Consider the following 21796-nt stretch of genomic DNA (forward strand, 5'->3'; position numbering starts at 1 on the left):
CATTTGAATATTTACTGGCCATGGAGCAGAAGATAAAGAACTTAACTGTCATTGTTGAACTAATCAATGACCAGAAGAGCAAAAGGAAGACTAAATCCATGTAAACTAGTCCCAAGACTCTAAAGAGCTATCACAGGGCATAGGCATCCAAGAGAATCAAAAGCTGAAATGCAAAGAGTGCTTTTTAGATGAAACATTAGATAATGGTAATTTATATGGAAATTGAAACAGGAACATCTGTAAATAAATCAGCAGGCAAGAGTGCATGAGAGAACTCTGATTAAAAAGCTACGAAGTAAGCAGCTAGGTTAATCTCAGAGAGCAAGGCAACATCTAAGGTGACTGGTGTCTCTCTGCATGAGGTAGCAGTAAGGAGCTGGTAATGACTTTACTGAGCCCAGTAAGAAGAATATGAGTTGTCCCAAGTTACAACAGCGATGAATGTTTTCAAATGACTACTATTCAGTTACCTGACCCAGAGAAGGAAGCAGGTATTAAACAAATAGGTCATTGGGAAAAAGCCATTATGTTGGGTACGACCCATGATGTGTCAAATATTGTGGAAGGTACTGACTGAATTACTTCTATGATCTATCCTTCATGTGAAGCAGCAACTGGTGTAGAATTTACCACAGCAGAAGGCAAAATTATTTAAAATGAATCTTTGGGAGTTCTTTAAACAACCAAGGAAGGAGATAAACACACTGAGAACATGAGCAAAAGAAATCAGGTCACACAAATCCAGTTACCATGTTAGCATAAGTCTTTCTTCAAAATAGAGAACAAGGTATACCAATTTAGTTATTTTTAGCAAAATGCTGTTCAAAACTGGTCAGAAATAGAGTGGGAATTGGAACAAAAGCCTAAAAAAAATTCACAAAAGGTCAAGTGTAAAATGAAAGATTTCAATCACAGAAAGAAACTTTCTTTAATTTTGTTGGCCAATCTATTAAGTTTTGGTTAAGGTGTTTTAACTTGAAATTAGCTTGACTATTTCAAAGCGCTGTTTTAAGAGATTCTAAGAAGGACCTAGCCATGAAAACATAGACATATAAAATAAACACAATATATACAATATCCTGAAAAGGGAGGGTGAACAGCAAGAAATCATGGTACATATGGATACCAACAACATATGTAGAAAAGCAGAGGAGGTCTTGAAAAAAGACCATGGGGGGTGAGGAAGGAAGCTGAAAAGCAGGACCTGAAGGGTAGAAATCTCAGGATTACTGCCTGTGCCATGTGGCAGTGAGGATAGAGTGAGGTGGCAAGATAAATGCGTGGCTGAAGAATTGGAGTGAGGATAGGGATTCAGATTTCTGGATAATTGGGACAGGTGTGACCAATACAAACGGGATGAGTTGCACTGGAATCCAAAGGGGACCAATATACTTGCGGGCAGGTTTACTACAGTTGTTGGGAGTGGTTTAAGCTAATATGGTGGAGCTGAGTTAGCAGGTTTACGAATAGATGATAGATGTAACATGAATGTAAGGAAGGACAAGCCATAGATTGAGTACAAATACAGACAGAGCAAAGAGTAAAACTGTACCACAGAGGGAACATTCAGAAGGGCAAATAATGCAGGACTGAAGGTGCTTTATTTATATATGCGTAGCATTTGGAATAAGGTGGATGAACTCATGGTGCAATTAGAGATTGGTTGGTATGACTGAAATGTGGTTGAAAGAAGGCCATAGAAGGCCAACAGTGTGCCTCTGTTGGTAAAAGATGGAATTACACCTTTAGAAAGAAGTGACATAAGGTCAAGAATGTTGAATTTTTTTGGGTGGAGGTAAAAAAAGATTATGGGAATCAAATAGAAGCCAAGATGTGGGGTTGAGATTGCAAAGGGAGCTGGAAAAACAAGTAATAAGGGTAATGACACAATTCTAAAGGAGGACTTCAATATACAAGAGGATTGGGAAAATCAGGTTGGTGTCAGATTGCAAGAGAGGGAGTTTCTTGAATATCTACAAGATGGCTTTTTAAGAGCAGCTTGCACTTGAGCCTACTTAGGGAAAGGCTATCTAAGATTGGGTGTTGTGTAATAACCCAGATCTTATTAGGGAGCTTAATGTAAAGGAACCCTCAGGAGGCAGTGAACACATGATTGAATTCAGACTGCAATTTGAGAGGGAGAAGCACAAGTCACAAGTATCTGTATCGCAATGGAATAAAAGGAATTACAAAGGCACGAGAGAGGAGTTTGCCCAGGTAGGTTGGAGGAGGATACTGGCAGGGATGACGGCAGAGCAGAGATAGCTGAAGTTTCTGGGAATAGTTCACAAGGCACAAGATAGGTATGTCCCACAGAAGAAGTTGTTCTCAAATGGCAGAAGAAGGCAATCGTAGCTGACAAGGGAAATTGAGGACTGCATTAAAGCCATGTAAAGGGCATATAACGTAGCAAAAGAGTGTGGGAAGTTGGATGATTGGGAAGCTTTTCAAATCCAACAAAAGGCAACTAAAAAAAAGCCATAAGAAGAGAAAAGATGAAATATGAGGGCAAGCTAGCCAATAATATAAAGCAGAATACTATAAGTTTTTTCAGTTATATAAAGACTAAAAGGGAGGTAAAGGTTAATATTGGACTACTGGAAAATGATGCTGGTGAGGTAGCAATCGGGGACAAAGAAATGGCAGATGAACTTGATGGGTACTTTACATCTGTCTTCTCTGTGGAGGACACCAGCAGTGTGCCAGTGGTCTGTGAGCGTCAGGGAGCAGGCGTGAGTGCCATTGCTACTACAAAGGAAAAAGTGCTAGGCAAACTCAGAGGTCTTAAGGTGGATAAGTCACCTGGACCAGATGGACTATATCCCAGAGTCCTGAGAGAGGTAGCTGAAGAGATAACGGATGCATCTGGTCATGATCTTTCAAGAATCACTTGATTCTGACATGGTCCTGGAGGTTGAGAGGATTGCAAATGTCACTCCACTCTTTCAGAAGAGAGGAAGACAAAAGAAGGGAAATTATAGGCCAGTTAGCCTAACCTCAGTGGTTGGGAAACTGTTGGAGTCTATTATTAAGGATGAGGTTTTGGGGCACTTGGAGACCAATGATAAAATAAGTCAAAGTCAGCATGGTTTTTGTAAAGGGAAATCTTGCCTGACAAACCTGTTAGAGTTCTTCGAGGAAGTAACAAGCAGAATGGACAGAGGAGAGTCAGTGGATGCCAAGACATTTGATCATGTGCCACATGAGGCTGCTTAACGAGATCAAAGCCTATGGTGTTGCATGAAAGATACTGACATGGATAGAGGAATGGCTGACAAGCAGGAGGCAGTGAGTGGGAATAAAGGGGTCCCTCTCTGGTTGGCTGCCAGTGCCTGTGGTGTTCCTCAGGGGTCAGTACTGGGACCACTACTTTTTAAATTATTTGTCAATGATTTGGATAATGGAATTGATGGCGTAGTGCCAAAGTTTGCAGATGTTACAAAGATAGGTGGAGGGGTAGGTAGTGCTGAGGAAGCAATGTGATTGCAGTAGGACATAGACAAATTGGAAGAATGGGCAAAAAAAGTGGCAGATGGAATACAGTGTTGGAAAATGTATGATAATGCATTTGGTAAAAGGATCAATAGTGTGGACTATTATTTAAATGGGGAGAAGGTTCAAACACTAAAGGTCCAGGGGGAGATTTAGGAGTCCTCATGCAAGACTCCCAGAAGGTTAATTTACAGGTTGACTCTGTGGTAAAGAAAGCAGATACACAGTTGGCATTCATTTCAAAGGGAACAGAACATAAAAGCAAGGGGATACTGCTGAGGTTTCACAAGACACTAGTCAGGCCACACCTGGAGTACTGTCAACAGTTTTGGGCCCCATATCTCAGAAAGGATGTGTTGTCATTACAGAGTGTCCAGAAGAGATTCATCGGGATGATTCTGGGAATGAAGGGGTTAACATATGAGAAGTGTTTGGCAGCTTTGGGCCTGTACTCGCAGGAACTTAGAAGAATGCGGGGGGGGGGGGGGGATCGCACTGAAACTTACTGAATGTGGAGAGGATGTTTCCTATGGTGGGGTTATCCAGAATTAAAGGGCACAGACTCAAAATTGAGGGGCAACATTTAGAACAGAGATGAGGAGGATTTTTTTTTTAGCCAGAGAGTAGTGAATCTGTGGAATGTTCTGCCACAGACTGTACTGCAGGCCAGGGAGGTGCATGGGGTTGAGTGGGATCTGGGATCCGCCATGATGGAATGGTGGAGCAGACTCGATGGGCTCAATGGCCTAATTCTGCTCCCATGTCTTATGGTCTAAGATGCATTTTCGCAAATAACACTGTTGAGGAAGATCACATTTGAATAACTGCAAGTTGTCAAATATTTAGGGCAGTGAACGAGCTATATTCTCAGAGAGGTCTATAATGTAAATTAATAACTAATGACACCCAACATGAACAATTCATTTCTGAAGCATTTCTACTGCCATTATTCCTTCAGGAAAACCTTACATGAGGTAAGCCACTGAAAAAACTGGAAGAGGAATTGATTTCTAAATGCCACATCAACTCCAATTTTATTCCTATCTGAGGCGTATGGTGTACACTGCAAGACCAGTCTGTTGAGAAGCCAACAACAGAACAAGCTAGTGCCTAGATTGAGAGCTATACAATGCAAAGGGATTAATTAATAAACTTCTTGTGCAGGTTGCTTTAGAGATGAGTGATTCTAAAAAAATACATACATACAGTAGAAGATGCCTGGAGCAAAAAACAATAGATAGGTACACCACAAGCAGGGAATGGAGGGATATGGATCACACACAGACAGATGGAACTAGTTTAACTTGGCATAACGCTGTTTGATCCAAGACTGAGGTCTGTGGATTTAAAGAAAAGAAGCTGAAGGAACCAAGACCATGTTATCTATGGCAGGCTGGAGAGCTTCACTGAAAAGGCATTATGACAATTGCTAACAATTAAGGACAGAATTATTTGCTGAAGTGAAAATATAAAAGGAACAACCACCCAATTTTAGCTTTCAAAAAAGTTAAGGGCTGTGTTATTGGAAAGGATGCAGAAAAATAAGCGTGGAATTGCAAGTAGACCAATCGCCAAAGACTTGGGTTTAATTCAAATCTCAGGCACACTGTGCAAAAAATCTGCATGGTTATCCTGAATGGGTTTCTTCCCATGTCCCAAAGATGTGCAGGTAGGAGGGTTAATTAGTTGCTTCAAATTGCCCCTAAAAGTGAGGGCAAGTAGCAGAATATGGGTGGGAGGAAATAGTGGATAAGGTGGACAAAATAAAATGGGATTTGGTAGTGTTAGTGCAAATGGGTGGTTGATGCAAACTTTGTGGGCCAAAGGACCCATTACAGTGCTGTCTATCTAAATCAGATCCAAAGATGAAGTATTGCAAGGTTACTGGATAAGAAGGTTCCATACATCTTTTAGAATTCACCTAAAAGGTACATGTTTGAGAGGGGAAACAGACCAGAGTAAATTTGCACTGACCATAAAAGTGTATTGTAAAAAATTGTACATGTGAAAAGAAAAACAGAACTTCAAACATAGAAATTTACAACACTTTACAGGCACTTCAGCCCACAATGTTTTGCCAACCATGTAACCTCCTCTAGAGACTGCCTAGAACTTCCCTACCACATACCTATGCACCTACCTTAGAGGCTCTTAAACAACCCTATTGTATCTGCTTCCATCACTACCACTGGCAGTACATTCCATGCACCCACCACTCTGTATGAAAACCTTACCCCTGACATCCCCTCGGTACCTATTTCCAAGCACCTTAAAACTATTCCCCTTCATGTTAGCCGTTTAAGCCCTGGGAAAAAGTTTCTGACTATCCACATGATCAATGCCCATCATCATCATCTTATACACCCCTATCAGGTCACCTCTCATTCTCTGTCGCTCCAAGAAGGCCAAGTACACTCAACCTATTCTAATAAGGTACACCCTTCAATCCAGGCAACATCCTTGTAAATCTTCTCTGCACTCTGTGTATAGTATCTACATCCTTCCTGTAGTGAGGTGACCAGAAATGACACAGTACTCCAAGTGGGGTCTGACCAAGGTCTTGTACAGCTGTAACCATTACCTCATGGCTCTTGAACTCAATCCCATGGTTGAAGAATGCCAATACACCATACGCCTTCTTAACAACACTGTCAACCTGCGTAGCAGCTTTGAGTGTCCTATCGACACGGATCCCAAGATCTCTCAGATCCTCCACATTTTACCATTTACCTCCTCCATATTATATTCTGCCTTCAAAGATTAATGAAGACAAATATAGGTCCCTTGCAGTCAGGAAAATAATAATGGGGTAAAAAGAAATAACTGAACAATTAAAGAAATGCAGTTTTTGACTAGAGGAAAAATAATATAATAGAACCCAGAAACAGTAGTAAACCAAGAACTTAATGAGTAAAAGGAATTAAAGGAAATTAGTATGGAGGGGGGAGAAAGAGCGCTGGTGAAATGAATGGGATTAAAAGCTGATAAGACCCCTGTGCCCAATAATCTGCATCCCAGTGAACTAAACGAGGTAAGCCTCGGAAATAGTAGCTGAAGGCCCTGTACCATATTGTACGTGATTCTGATCACAAGGGATGTATCCCAGTGGAAAAATGGTGACAAATTCTATTCTGTACCTCATTTCCTGTTCCGAGACTTGGTGAATCTGGGGTTTTCCTTTTCCTTGGTCCGATGGCTGCAAGTGCTGCGAGATTTGCTTCCCGCTGTGCCAACTGTGCAAGTTCCAATTGTTGCATCTAGTCAAAAGGCAAGAATTGATTTAACATCAGAAACTGTCAGTTTTTTAAAATGCAACACAGAATTAGCTCTTTTGGCAAAATGATCCATATCATCTTAATGCTCCAAGGATATCTCCTAGCCTCCTTTATCCAATGGCATTCTCACTTCACTCTCTCCTTCGAGTTTATCCTCTTTGAACTTTGCTACTAACCTGGAATGATAAACTGCAGAAGTGTGCGTTACATTCTCTCAGTCTGTTTCTGAATTCTCCGTTAGATTTATTTATGACCTTTTATGGTCCCTAGTTTTACTAAGTCCTTTCCCCTAATGTGAAAATGTCACCAACATGCCACATCAGTCCTCTTGATATTAAAGGTCACTCACATTACCTCAAGCTTTGGAGCTCCACCTTCTTCAGTCCCTCTCATGAATAACAGAATAACACTCCTCTGCACCTCCCAAACAGTTGACAATGTGACAGGGAAATAACCTGCTTTGGAGAATGTTGTGCATAGATCCTTGTACTTGCAAGGTCAGCCTAAGGTCACAATTCTCCCCCCAAGAAAAATACAAGTATACTTTCACATCGAGGAGACAATCACTGTCTGTATAAATACAGCAGCCCATTTCCCAACAAGTTGAGCCAGGCCGTTTCCTGTTCTGCACCTTTCTAACAGAGGGCAGCCTCAGTATACACAGCTGTTTCTTGCGATTCCAAGTCACCACAGGTTTCAATGTTAGTTAATGCCATTTCTAATCAGGTAGTTAAATGTTTGGCATTCAACACCATCATCCCCGCTGTACTAATCACCAAGCTTCTAAACTTGGGCTTCTATCTCCTGCTGCAACTGGATTCCTGAGTTCTTGATTGGAAGACCATAGTCAGTTCAGATCAGTGATAACATCTCCTTCTTGCTGACAATAAAAAAAATGCGTAACACAAGGATGTGTGCTTAACCCACCACTCAACTCTCTCTACACTCAAAGCTGCTCAGCTCAGATACCATTTAAAAATTTGCACATATTACCAATGCTGCTCGTAAAATCTCAGATACCAAAGACGTTTTGTATAGGAGTGAGATAGACTGGCTGGTTGAATGGTTTGCTTTCACAACAACCTCATATTCAAAGTCAAAAAGACCAAGGAATTGATTGTAGACTTCAGGAAGGTGAAGTTGGGAGAACATACACCAATCCTCAGTGAGGGGTCAGTGGTGGAAAGGGTGACAATCTGTCTTGGGCTCAACACCTTGATGCGACTATGAAAAAGACATACCAGTTGTTCAACTTCGTTAGGAGTTTGAGATTAAGGAGATTGGTATGAAGGGATACGAAGAGGTTAAAAAAAATCTGAAATACTAACTGCAGACACAGAAATCTGAAATAAAAACTGAAAATGCTGGGACAACTCATTCAGGCAACATCCATGGAAAATAAAAGCAATTAACTTTTGAGGTCAGAAATACTTTTCATCATCTACATTTCACTGCTCACAGCAGTGAGATACAATTACTACCTCAGAAGGTAATTGGTCTATAGAATTATTTGGAAGGTTGTTGGAAAAGTGTGAAAATGCAATTGCTTTACTCTGAGCTGGTACCATATTTGATTGAGTGAACAACTGCTTCAGGAGCTGTGGTAATTCTGATTTATGGAAATGGAATTATACTGCCCCCATTTTAATGGGAAAGCGGTCTAGTTCAGTCCTTCCAGTGTGCAGCCTGCAACAAAAAAAGACAAGGAAGATTGAAAGGAGAGCAGTAGTGCAACTAATTGATATTGTCTCAGATCCAGCGACCTGAGCTCAACCCTGACCTGTGGTTCTGTCTATGTGGAGTTTGTATGTTCTGTTGGGTAAAGTAGGTTTCTAACAGGTGCTTCATTTCCCTCCTGCATCCTAAAAGGTTTATAGGCTACCTTAAATTGCTGCATGTTAGTTGGTGGTAGAATCAGAAAAAGTCAGTGGATACAAGAGAGAGAATGGGCTGAATAGGAAAGGTGGGGACTGGGATTATTCCAAGAACTTTCACAGGTTTGATGGACTGAATTACTCAAATTTTGAGAGAACTGAGAGAAACAATATTGGAGTAATAAAAATCACAGCATATCAGGATGCCACTCATGTCTATACTCTATCCTTGAAACAGTAGCAAGGTTAGTCCTACAGCAGGGGTGGCATGGTAGAGTAATATTTTACAGCGCCAGTAATTGGGGTTCAATTCCCTCCTCTGTCTAAGGAGTTTGTACTCTGGTTTCCTCCCACATACATTCCAAAGATGTACAGGTAGTAAGTTGTGGGCACTGGAAACATGCTGACACTTGCAGGTTGCCGCCAGCACATCCTTGGACAGTGTTGGTCGCTGAACAAACAACACATTTTGGTGTATGTTTCAATGTACATGTGCTAATCTAATTATTTATACATATCTCCACAGCAAATCTTCCGTGATATATGCAAATGTTTTTTTTAAAAGACTTATGCAATTAACTTCTCAGGAGTGCTCAAGATACTTGGACAATGTGGGGCAGAAAAGGCCTTTGCAAATCTGTAACCACTGGTGTTACAGGTTTGGATACAAAAAGAGTAGTCCACACCTTGAAGGCATCAAAGTCATCACTTGACCTTCAGCATCCCTGAAAGTATAGTCCTAACTTCCCCTTCTTTCCATTTGTCAGAGTCACAAGCTTTGGAGGAAAACTGGACAACATCCAATTAGTGTGGAGATAAAATGACCAGCCTTCCAGATGTGCCGATGGTTTTGTGGGAGATGATTCTCAGAAACATGCAGAGAGAGCAAGCAGCCCTTGAATAAAGAGACAAATGTCTGAGCTACTCAAATGAAGAATCCGTTTAAAAAAAAAGAAACCTCTTCAACTGAGACATGCACTTCCCATGGAGAATATCAAAACAGAAACAGCTACTTAAAAAGTTGCTTTATTAGCTGCAGGGCTGGTGTTAGTGATGGAGGTGGTGTCCATGGAAACTAATTTTTTCAGTTCCTTGGCTTTCATCAAACACTTGTATTGTCTTTATTAGCATCTGTCGTCAAATCTTTAATCATGAAACGCGAATAGGCTTGATGATTTATTCAGCAGGGAAAAGAATCTGTAGGTCAAGTGAAAAATTTCACACACAGCATGAATGTTGGGTACTTTCATTTGTTTCCATTCCCTGACTGCCAGAAGCAAACACAAGTGAGCTCTAATATTAAGGCTCAATTAAAATTGGGTCCAATTAGTGGAGGTTTTCCTCCCGGCAACCAGTGCCAGGAAATGGATATTGGGAAAAAGTAAAAGTGGGCTACTGTGCATCAGCAACAGCAGACATGAAATGAACTTATTTGTTGGTTTCTTCAGTTGCCGTGCAGGACCCTCTGGGAGTAAAAGCTTAAACCAGTCTAAGCTATAAAATAAAAAGCCCTGGAGCTAAACATGAACTGTGTGAAACAAGGGCTCCATCACAGAACAGAAAAAGAAACTGCTGGGCTTAGAAAATTAAAAGCCAGAGGCGTTTTCCATTTACAACTAAATCCCAGTTCCACCTCTAAGCGAACGAATTATAAACAGCAACAGATTTACAAAATGAGTATTTATCCAAAAATATGTAACCCATTGTGATATTCCCAAATAACAAATCCTAAACTTTAATGCAAGAAATAAATTCATCTCTCAATTATACATGCAGCTGGAATTCTTAAGATAACTTTTTAAAAAAGACAAAACCAAGCAACCCTGGGGCTGCAAAGAAATTCCCACTCCCTCCTGCTTGATGTGACCTTACTTCCTGAGTCGCCCTTGCCTTCAGCAGTTCCTGTCCTTGCCCAAGGCCTATGACCTCCACACAGAAAAAGGCACACAATGACTATACAAATCATGACCTAAATACCAGGAGATTGATGGTCCCACCCTGCAAAGAAAGTTCCATGTGCAAAAACAAAAGGAAAAGAAAAAGTGAAGAGGATAGTTGCACTAAAATTCACCTCTTTGGCTCTTTGTTTCAATCGAAGTTGTTCTGGATCTTCATGCTTGGCTCGACTCTGGTGATTGAAAGGAGAGGGAAGATGAATCAGATAAGCAGGTAATTTTCTCCTTATATTCAATGTATCACCTCAATATTAACCATTAACATTTAGTACCTTCAGACTGCAAAGTAAAATAGATTGGTAGACTGAAACTTATTTTTATCACATGTATAGTGAAAAGCTTGTCTTGCATACCATCCATACGCATCATTTCATTACAGTAGCATATTGAGGAAAACAATAACATAACACAGAATAAAGTGTCACAGAGAAAGTGCAGTACAGGTAGACAATAAGATACAAGACTACAATGAGGTAGATTGGGTGGTCAGGAGACTATTTTATTGTACAAGAGGTCAGTTCAATAGTCTTATAAAATCAAGAGAGAAGCTGTCCTTCAGCAACAAATTTTAATTAGGGATACAGCACAGAATAGGTTCTTCCAGCCCAGCAAGCTACACTGCCCAGCAACACACCAATTTAACCCTAGCCTAATCACAGGACAATCAGGTACCTGATTTACCTGCTAACCTGTAAGTGTAATATGGGAGGATACCCCGAGCATCTGGAGGAAACCTATGTGCTTCATGGGAAGGATGTACAAACTTCTTGCAGAATGTGTCAGAATTGAACTCAGACACCCCGAGCTGTAATAGCATAGCACTAGCTGCTATGCTACCATGATGGTAGTGTGACCACTAACATCAAGGCAAGATTCAACGAGAAAGTTACATATTAACAAGTATTCTTCACAAGATTCAGAAGGATTTTGCATGGACTCATGTTCCAAGGAAAGACCGATTCCGCTGCTACCTTTCTTCCCATGGAGTTTAGGGGGACGTATATATAAAACCATAAGGGACACAAACAGGTGGATAGTCACATCTTTCTCCCCAGGGTAGGAGAGTCTAAAACTAGAGTGGACTCAAAGGGGTGCGTTTTCTACCACACATTCCCTTCTTAACACACACACACAGAATGCTGAGTATATGGAACAATCTGCCAGTGGAAGTGGCAGAGGAGGGTACAATTACAATGTTTAAAAGAGATTCCAACAGTACACGGATAGAACAAGTTACAAGGAAATAAGCCAAATGCGATTAGTTGAGATAGGCATCTTCCTTGGCATAGACAAGTTGGGCTGAAGGGCCCATCTCCATGCTGTATAACTTTATGAATCTATACACATTCACACAAAAATTGAAGTTAAACAATAACAAAGGATAAATTAAATTTTCACTATAGTTCATAATTACACTGACAGCACAGACTCTTACTGATCTTGTAGTTATTTGAAATGCAGCATTAGTGCCCACAATTTGACCATTAAGGCTATAAAGGCTTGTTCAAAGCTTTTCTTTTGGGATCTAGATTCCCTTCTGAAAATTCACGAATCTGTTTCCACTGTCCCTTCAGGCAGAGCATTCCAGATCTTAAAATGGGTAAATTGGTTTATTATTGCCGTATGTATTGAGACGCAGTGAAAAACTTGCCTTACATACCATTCACACAGATCAATTTATTACAACAGGACATTGAGTTAGGACAGGGTAAAACAATAACAGAATGAAGAATAAAGTGTTACATTTATTGCAAAACTGAAGTGCAGGTATATAGTAAGGTCCTAGAGCCAAAATGAGGGAGATTGGAAGGTCAGGAGTTCATTTTATCATAAAGGAAGCATTCAATAGACTCATACGTCCTTGGGCTAAGTGGTATGTGCTTTCAGCTTTTTTATCTTCTGCCTGATGGGAGAGGGAAAAAAGAAAAATGTCCAGGATAGGTAGGCTCTTTGGTTATGCTGGCTGCCTTACTAAGGTAGCTTTAAGTATTGACAGAATCTATGGAGGGAAGTGTGGTTTCCATGATGTGCTGAGTTGTATCTACAACTCTGTAGTTTCTTGCATATTTGGGGGGAAAAAAATTCCAATCACCTATCTGGTTCTTCCACACAGGACCATGAATCCTTATCTTGGGTCACTAGCTTCTGCCCTGAAATGATAGTAGAGTATCTTACTTAGTTCAAAACCTTTCATGATTTAGAAATAACTTAGAAAATCTCTTTTCCCCAAGTCTGGCAATGGTCAGATGTGCTGGCATTTGTGCAAAATGGGTACAAATAGCTCAGAGTATGTAGAAGATGGTATGTTTACTAGCACTGATAGGTTGACAGGCTTTCCTGTACCGGAGTCTTACAGTTTTAAGTCACCAACAGCCTCTAAGCTGTTGTTATAGCCACTGTATCTCTAAGATACGTCCAGCTAGATTTCTGGTCACTGGTGACCATCAGGATTTGATGACAATGGCAATGCCACTAAATGTCCAGGGTAAGTGGCTAGATTCTCTCACATGAAAATAAGAAAAGCCAGGCACTTTGTTACTTGCAGTCCACCGTCAAATGCTCCATAATCATGCTGTATACAAGAATGAGTTACTTTATTTTTGAGGATCACTTTGGACTAACAATGGAAGATTACTGAAGCTGCTGAAGGTGGTTGGTCCATGGATGTTCCCGAGGATCTCCTACAGTGATGTCTTGAAAGTAAGATGATTGACCAACCACAACCATCTTTCTTAGAGGAGGTTACAATCCAAGATTTTTCCCTGATGCTCATCTGGTTCAATTTTACCAGTAATGTAAACTCCAGGATTTCAAGCAGAACAGGGTAATGAGATTGATCCACAAGTTGAAAAATTAAGATGCAGTTATTTTAAGCAATTTCATGCAACTGATCATTGTCCAAAGCAATAGTCCAAACAAGGAGATTTTTTTCTTTTATTCTGCAATGGTAGAAACATGGAAGAGACCACCAGCAAGAGTAATTCATCTATTCTAATTCTACACAATGAAGAAAACCTGGACAACTTTGGAATTAGTTTATTATCACATGTATAAGGTAGTGTAAAGATTGTCTTGCATACTGTTCATACAGAGTAATTAATTAATAGTGCATTGAGGTAGAACATGGAAAAACAATAAGAGAATGTGGACTGAAGTCAATCAAATTATCGACAACATTAAATAACTCAAATTTATGAGCTTGCCATTGAAGAGGTTAGAAACAATACCATTTTAAACAAGTATATTTCCCGTTGTTTAACCTAGTAATATACCATTCATTCCACCAATACAGATGTTTAAAACAAGCAGCTTCCAATTCTTTCGTGTAGAGCTGCTAACTTGTCTTGGATTGCATGCAAGTCATTAGGAACCAAGACTAAATATTTAGAGCAGTAAGGCAAGAAAATTAAAACTGACAGTTAAAGAATATTTTTTCTTTTTTTTTAAATAAACAACTTCATTTTTTAGAATCAGTGTCATAACTCAGAAATAGATATTTTTGGCCCACCATAATCCATGCTGACCATAAATGTTCCATTTACACCACTGCAATTTGCCTGTTCTTCGTTTATAACATTCAATGCCCTGACAATTCAAGTATTTGACAAGACGTTGAGATGTTGAGAGTACCTGTCTCCACTACTTCCTCAGGTATAGAGTTCCAGATTGAAAGCAACTGCTAAATGAAAAACAATTCCCTTTAAACTTTTCCCTCACCCTAAACCCATGTCTTCTGACATACACGATGACACACAATTACTAAATAACTTGTCTCTTATGCCCCTCAATTTTGACCACATCAGCATGGAAAGAAAACAGATCAAGAACAAGCTTGCATGTTGATAAGTACAAATAAACATTATGTGTATTTGTGATTGCTCAGTTAGTAGGACAAGGCAAAAGTTGTGGATTAAGAATGGAAGTTACAAGTCTACTTTAGTGATCTTGGTGCAAGAAACTGCAAAGAAATTCCAGGGCAGCTCTATTCTATGTTATTGATGGTTGTCTTCCCTGTAGTTGCAATAAGAGTTCCTATTGTAACATTTTATCCCTCCTGGTCAATAGTTATCCCTTGAACAATATTAGTAGGAATAAATTACCTGTAGAAAATTGTTGGATTCAACTTGGCTGTTGTATTTCCTTCATTAAGTCAAAAAAGCAATGTTTCAAAAGTATTTCATTGGTTAGCAGAACTGTAGACAGCTAGATTTCATTAAGGGTACTACGGAATTCCAAACACACATTGACCTTATTCTTTACCTTGCTGCAAAACCATAAAACAACAGAGCACAAGAACGAGCCCTACAGCACACCAAGTTGTGGCAAACTAATTAAGCTAATGATACTTAACTAAACTAATCCCTTCTGGCTGCACATGGCACAAATCTCCATCAGCACAGGTACACCACAAGGTTGTGTGCTTAGCCCCCGCTCTACTTGCTTTATGCTTATTACCGTGGGGCTAAGCACAACTCCAATGCCATATTCAAGTCTGCTGATGACACCACTGTTGTAGGCTGAATCAAAGGTGGTGATGAATCAGCATATAGGTGGGAGACTGAAAATCTGGGATAAGTTATACAAGTAGCTTGAAATGAGGAGGGAAGAGGAGTGAACAAAAAGGTCGGCAATTGGTGAAGGAGAGGGGAGAGCAACACCAAGAGAGGGTGGAACAAGCATATAAAAGGCCTAAGAAGCACAATAGGACCAGCAGCATTATCAGACATAAGAATGGAATTGTTGGGATTCTAAAAAACAGAAAACACTGAAAGTGCTGATTAGCTGAACCATATTGAATTCAAAGCTGAAAAATATGATTGCCCAGTCAGCTGCTGACTACGTTGAGTTCCTGTGAATTGCCAGCTCTGTTAAACGCCTCATGCATATTTTATTTTATTTAGTGATACAGCACAAAGTAGACCGTTCCAGTCCTTCAAGCAGTGACACCCCAGCAACACTCAATAACCCCAGTTTAACCCAAACCTAATCATGGGACCATTTACAATGACCAATTAACCTACCAGGTAGATCTTTAGGCTGTGGGAGGAAACTGGAGCAGTCAGGGAAAACTTACACATTTCACAAGGGTACCGTAGAGACACCTTAAGAGGATTTTGGTATTGAACTCTAAACTTCCAAGCCCAAGCTGTAACAGATTTTCGCTAACCACTACGCTACTGTGGCTCCCATTTGGAGAATGGTGCCATCAGCTCCCCCAAAGGTAACCTAGTTCACTCATACACTCCTAGTTCTAATCTGTTCCTAATACTGTCTTCAACATACTTAAAAATGCTATATGCAGGAAGTAGAAACAGAAACAAAAGGAATTTGCAAGAATTAAATAATACCTTGCAGCCAGATTTTAAAACCACTGCAGCTCTTTCAAGATAGTCAGCAGTTATTTTTGTTCAAAAATAATAGAATTGGCTTTTACTCACTAGCCTCAAGGCAGGAAGAGGAACAAAAACTACAGATGCATTTTGGATTCACATTGAACAAAGACAACAAACAGTCCAGCGCTACGGCGGCAAGAAGCACTAGTAATGAGGCACAGAGCCCATGGAACTCCACTACTGAGATATGCCAAACCACATCAGGACATTATCTAGACATGCAGATACTGCAATTAGAATCAAATAGTTAGATGCTTTAAAATTGCTCACTGTTTCTGCCCTAGTACTAATGGCTTCTTGAACACAAGTTATTTTGAAAGGTGCACACACACACACACACACACAGAGTCAACCATGTTGCCATTGTGTGTGTGCGCGCACGCGCACGTATCTTCTCCTGCACTAGAAAAAGGATTAAAGTTACAGAAATCAGACTGATGCAGAATTCAAAAGTCAGGTAAGGTGAACTACTTCAGTTGAAGTAGTTTGCCGTGAGATCTGTCACGACCTGTTTTCCAGGATTTAAACCCAGCAATGAAGTGCCATGTTTTAGTTCCCACATCATGTGAGGAGAATATGCAGAGTTTAATCTTTTTATCTAGGGTCATGCCTGTAAGTTTGTTTTTAAGACTACAGTGAGCATTGTGTAGTTTGGAACATTGATCTCTAACCCCTCTTCTCAGGCTCTGGCAAAAATCGATGATGCTAGTGAGGCAAACCTTTTGGGGGAAAAATATTTGAGATGCACAAGGATCAATGTACATTCACTCTGGAAGGTATGTGCCTTCAGAGACCAAGTATGCATCACAATGACTGGTAGCACCTGTTCCAAACCACTTCAGTCAACATTAGGTAATGGTGTAGAAAACACAGCTGTCCAATTCTGCACAGGCCATAACTGGGGTAATCCAAGGGTTACCTTTGCTCACTCTAGAATACTGCCATTCTCAAAATCACACAAACATCTTGTGGCTTGGGAATCTATTGCCCAAATCTTTACAGCATTGTAGAAGAACCTTCATGTTGATGGCTGTGATTCAAGCTAACAGTTTATTATAACCTTAAATGGCAACATGCAAGAATGATAGGTTGGAATAAAATATTGCGCACACACAGTGATCCACAACTTGAATATTTGAATCATATCTAGAGTAATGCAGCACAGAAACAGGCTCATCTAGTCTGCGCAAGACTGGACTTCTGCCTAGTTCCATCTATCTGCACCATATCCCTCCATATCTCTCTCATCGTGTCCCTATCTAAAATTCTTTTGTGTAACGATTGAAATCACATTTACCACCTCTGCTGGCAACTTGCTCCACACACAACCCCCTCAGAGTGAAGTTATCCCTCAAATATCTCACCTTTTACTTTAAACCTATACCTATAAGTTTAAAGGGAAAGGTGACACATTTACAGGAATCTAAGTGGAAAAAACATTAAAACATTCACGGTATGTCCCTCATAATCTTGTATACCTTAATAAGATTTCCACTCTTTCTTTTATGCTCATTCTTCCCTGTAACTCAGGTGTTAAGTCCCAGCAATATCCTTGTAAATTTTCTCCGCACTCTTTCAAGCTTATTGATATCTTGATTTCACTGTTTAAAAATCCTGTCATTTTCTTTTTCAACATTTTTATTAACTTTCACATAGAAGAATACAGAGTACGTGAGGTTATATTATGAATCAAAAAAAGATAGACTAGTACTGAATACATTATATTTAAATCACACTTGCAATCGCAGTACCCTATATTCATAATCAAACACGTACATTAAACTGTAACTTGATTTGTAATAATTTTATTATAAAAAAATCTAAACCCACACCCAAGACTGAAGCTGTTTGGTAAAGAAAGAAAGACAGAAAAAATTCCTTATCACGTAGTGATATTTATTAGCCGACATCTGTACGTTAACAGCAAATCAAAGGTTTTGAAAGTAGTTCAAAAATGGTCCCCACAATGTTTACCTGTCATTTTCAAAATAGATACCTACAGCAATTACCAGATCTATTGTCATATTACAGCTCAACACCATTTTTACCAGTGCACTGCATTTTTTATTCCCAACTTCAGCAATCAGTCCTCCAGTTATTTTCTTTCATCTACTGCCATCACATTACACGAGAACAGAGACTTCTGGCCAGGTCCATCCTCTGAGATTCTGCCTTCAGTCCATTGGTCTACAAAGTTATTACAAACCCCTTAAGGCTCCTGGGTTGTGACCATGAGTCTGCATTAATTTTGTTTCAGAGCTGTGTATAAAGATAGATTTGCATCTGGTTCAGCTGATCTTAAAGCACTTCACATACTTCTGAAGTGCAACCAGTGCAGAGATCCAAGAAACAAGGCAGCCAATTTTCACACAGCAATATCCCACAAACTACGTTAAAGATGAGATCATCCATATTTGTGATATAGATTAACACTCAAGCATTGGACAGAGTTCCTAGATAAGAACATGGAAAGGAGATGTTTAGAAGGTTCTGGGCAGATAGGAATAGCTTGCAGGGCAAGGTATTTGGATGAGTTGAGCTGAAAAGTCCATTTCATGCTTTATAACCATGGCCAAAGCTCTAATTAATTACTGGCATTTGATTCTGTGTTCAGCTGGGCCCATGGTTTAATTGCTTCAGTGGAAAGCAACATATGTGGCCAGCATAGTCAACAAGTAAGCACACATTTCAAGAGTGGGGCCCCTTGTCAGGACTGGAAAGGAAGTGGGGGGGGGGGTACAGAAGCCAGAATAAAGACCCTTTAGTCCTGATGCAGGTTCTCTGCTTGAAACATTAACTACCCCTCTGCTCCCACAGATGCTGCCTGACTTGCCAAGTTTCTCCAGCAGTTTTTAGCATTTCTAAACTCATGGCGAAGGCAGACAACACAGGATGTAGAATGGGTACGGATGCTTCATGGCACCATTAAGCTTCTTGAAAACATCTGAATTTCTAAAAATCCTTACCTTTGCCAATCGCAGCATTGTTTCTCTCTCATCCTCATCTTTCCGCTGCTTCTCCAGCCGATCCAACTGCTCAAAGAACTTCAGCTGTGATCGGGTGTCGCTTAATAAGCTGTATTGGTCATTGTCCTGTAGAATGGGAATGAACAGACTGAGAGCCAAGCTGGAAAATGCAGCCCTGGTCAAAACTGCCTACGTCAAACACTTCACCAACGAATTCCACCAAAATGTTTTAATAAGTTTCCAGAATTAAGTGGCAATTGATTTAACAGCTGCCCACCACACTGAATTTACCCAACTGTTTTTTTACTAATGAACTGGGCTTAATTGGATATTGTTTTTGGAACATGTTCTATATCTAATGCATTGTACAATAACTTCATTTCAGACTCACAGACTCTTGCTTATGACACTAATTTTGATTCCACAAGTCTTATCAATAATGTGAAGGGAAGTTTTTGAAAAACCAGATTGCTATTCATTCAGAAATTTGGGAAAGGGAACATCATTTATTCCCAAACCAGCTCAAGTGTTTTGAAGGTTATGGTTGAAATGCAAATTATCCTACCAATTTTGGATCTACACAAAGGGAAGTAAAAGCATAAATCAATCCCATTTTAAAATTCTTCAGCTAGCTATCAAAAAGGCCCCACACAGAATTAGCAACCATGGAGTGGATGGGTTTCCAAATACAAAATGTCCTGGCTCTGACTTTCAGATAATTTTAGGTAATATTTCCTTGCCCTAGATTCCACCAACAATAGTACCCCCCTCCATCTATCCCAGAAGCTCATTTCAATATTCTATAACATCACCTTAAGATTCTATTCTCAGATCTAATAAAGTCATGGAATTACACAGCACAAACACAGGATTTCTGGCCCAACTCATCCATGCTGGCCAGGATGACCACTTTTTGAGTTAGTCCCATTTGCAAGTGTTTGCCTGTATACCCTGAGGCCTCAACTTTTCCTGTACCTGTCCAAATGTCTTTTAATATTGCACCTCTATCACTCTCTGGCTTATATCCACCACACTGTACTCCTCAGTTCCAATTTCCCTCTCACCTTAATCTATGCCTTCGAATATTAGACTTTCCTACATTGGGAAAAATAACACTATCATCCTTGTGATTTTATGCATACAGTAGTTATAAAGGCTGCCTCTTACAATTCTGTGAAAAAAGTCCCAACTTATCCAGTCTCTCCTCATAACTCAAGCCATTCAGTAACAATCTCGTGAATCTTTCCTGCACCCTTTCCAGATTAATGGCATCCCTCCCAAAGCGAGGTGACCAGCGAGTCATTGGACGCCACTGCACAGAAACAGGGCCTTCAGCCCACTTAGTCCATGCCAACCTAATCATTTCCCTAGTCCCATCTACCTACACCCAAGCTATATTACTCCAAACCCCTCCTGTCTGCTGTTAAATGACGGAATAATTAAACCAGTACCTCCAACTTCCTCTAGTAGCTCATTCCACACTTGCACCACCTTCTTTGAAGAAGTTTTCCGTTAGATTCTCCTTAAATGCTTCACTTTTCACCCTAAACCTATGGCTCCAGTTCTACTTTCACCCAACCAAAGGAGAAAAAGCTGCATGCATTCACACTATCTATAACCTACAATTTTGTATCTCTCCTCATTTTCATGCATTTGTTCCAGGGAATGAAGTGCTAAGCTATCCGATCTTTTTTCTGTATTTTGGGTCCTCATGTCCTAGCAACATCGCTGTAAATTCCCTATGCACTCTTTCAAGCTTATTGATACATTTCCTATTGGGAGGTGACGGGAACTGCACATAATACTCCAAATTCAGCCTCCCCAAGTCTTGTACAACTTGAACATTACATTCCATCTCCTGTACTCAATGGCTTGATATGAAGGCCAATGTGCTAGCTCTTTTTATGACCAGAAATGCATGCAACACAATCCTACATTATTGAGCCTTTCCACGTAAGACAACCTGCTTTTATGTTCTCTCACCTATGACTTGAAAGTTTTTAACAATTCCCATTCATTATTTCTCAACCAGTTCTTCCCAGGATGTGAGTGTCACTGGTAAAGACAACATTTATTATTCAACAGTTATCACCGAACAGACCAGGTATTTAAGAGTCAAGACTATTGCTTGACCACAAGTGCTACTGTGCAGAGTGGGCAAGTTCAGCAAATTTCATTCTTGGAATGGCATTAGTGAACCAGACAATCTTAGACAAAAAACTCAATATTCATGGATAACATTATCAAGTACTTTTTAAAAAAAATTCCAGATTAATTACTTAAATTTGCATTTCCCATTTGCCATGAGAAGATTTGCACACTAGTACCTGGACCACTGATCCAGAACTCAACCTGTGAACTAACTATTTATTATCAATTGACGTTTCTTCCTTGGCAATGTCTTGCAACTAGTTTGTGTGTGGTTGCTTTCTTCAAAACTGATTATACTGGAGATTTAATTATAAGCAACACACACAAAATGCTGGAGGAATGCAGAAGGCCAGGCAGCATCTATGGAAAAGAGTACTGAAGTTTTGGGCCGAGACCTTTCAACAGGAACATCGACTGTACTCTTTTCCATTGATGCTGCCTGGCCTGCTGAGTTCCTTGGAATTTTGTATCTGTTCCTTGGATTTTCAGCATCTGCAGATTTTGTCTTGTTTGAGATTTAATTTTAAACTATCACTACACAGAATTATTTAATTCCAGTGCAACGCTCTTCATTTTTAATTTTAATCTACAATGTAGAAGTAGGAAAACTTGACTGTTCAGGTAGTTCAACAAACAACAAAATTACTTTCAAAGCGTAATGACTTTTGTATAATCTTCAAAGTGCCAGTC

General features: G+C 39.9%; 1 protein-coding gene across 2 annotated transcripts in view; it reads right to left on the minus strand.

The window, feature by feature from the left end:
• LOC132398237 (transcription initiation factor TFIID subunit 4-like) overlaps positions 1 to 21796 on the minus strand; it is a 138972-nt gene that overhangs the window by 39103 nt on the left and 78073 nt on the right. For both annotated transcript variants that reach the window (XM_059977372.1, XM_059977378.1), the window contains exons 12-14: positions 18956 to 19081; positions 10713 to 10769; positions 6630 to 6749 (exon numbers count right to left, since the gene is read on the minus strand). In XM_059977372.1, coding sequence (XP_059833355.1) covers positions 6630 to 6749; positions 10713 to 10769; positions 18956 to 19081 — 303 coding nt within the window. The remainder of the gene's footprint in view (positions 1 to 6629; positions 6750 to 10712; positions 10770 to 18955; positions 19082 to 21796) is intronic.

Source organism: Hypanus sabinus, chromosome 1 (assembly GCF_030144855.1).
Source record: "Hypanus sabinus isolate sHypSab1 chromosome 1, sHypSab1.hap1, whole genome shotgun sequence".
In the NCBI taxonomy this organism is placed as follows: domain Eukaryota; kingdom Metazoa; phylum Chordata; class Chondrichthyes; order Myliobatiformes; family Dasyatidae; genus Hypanus; species Hypanus sabinus.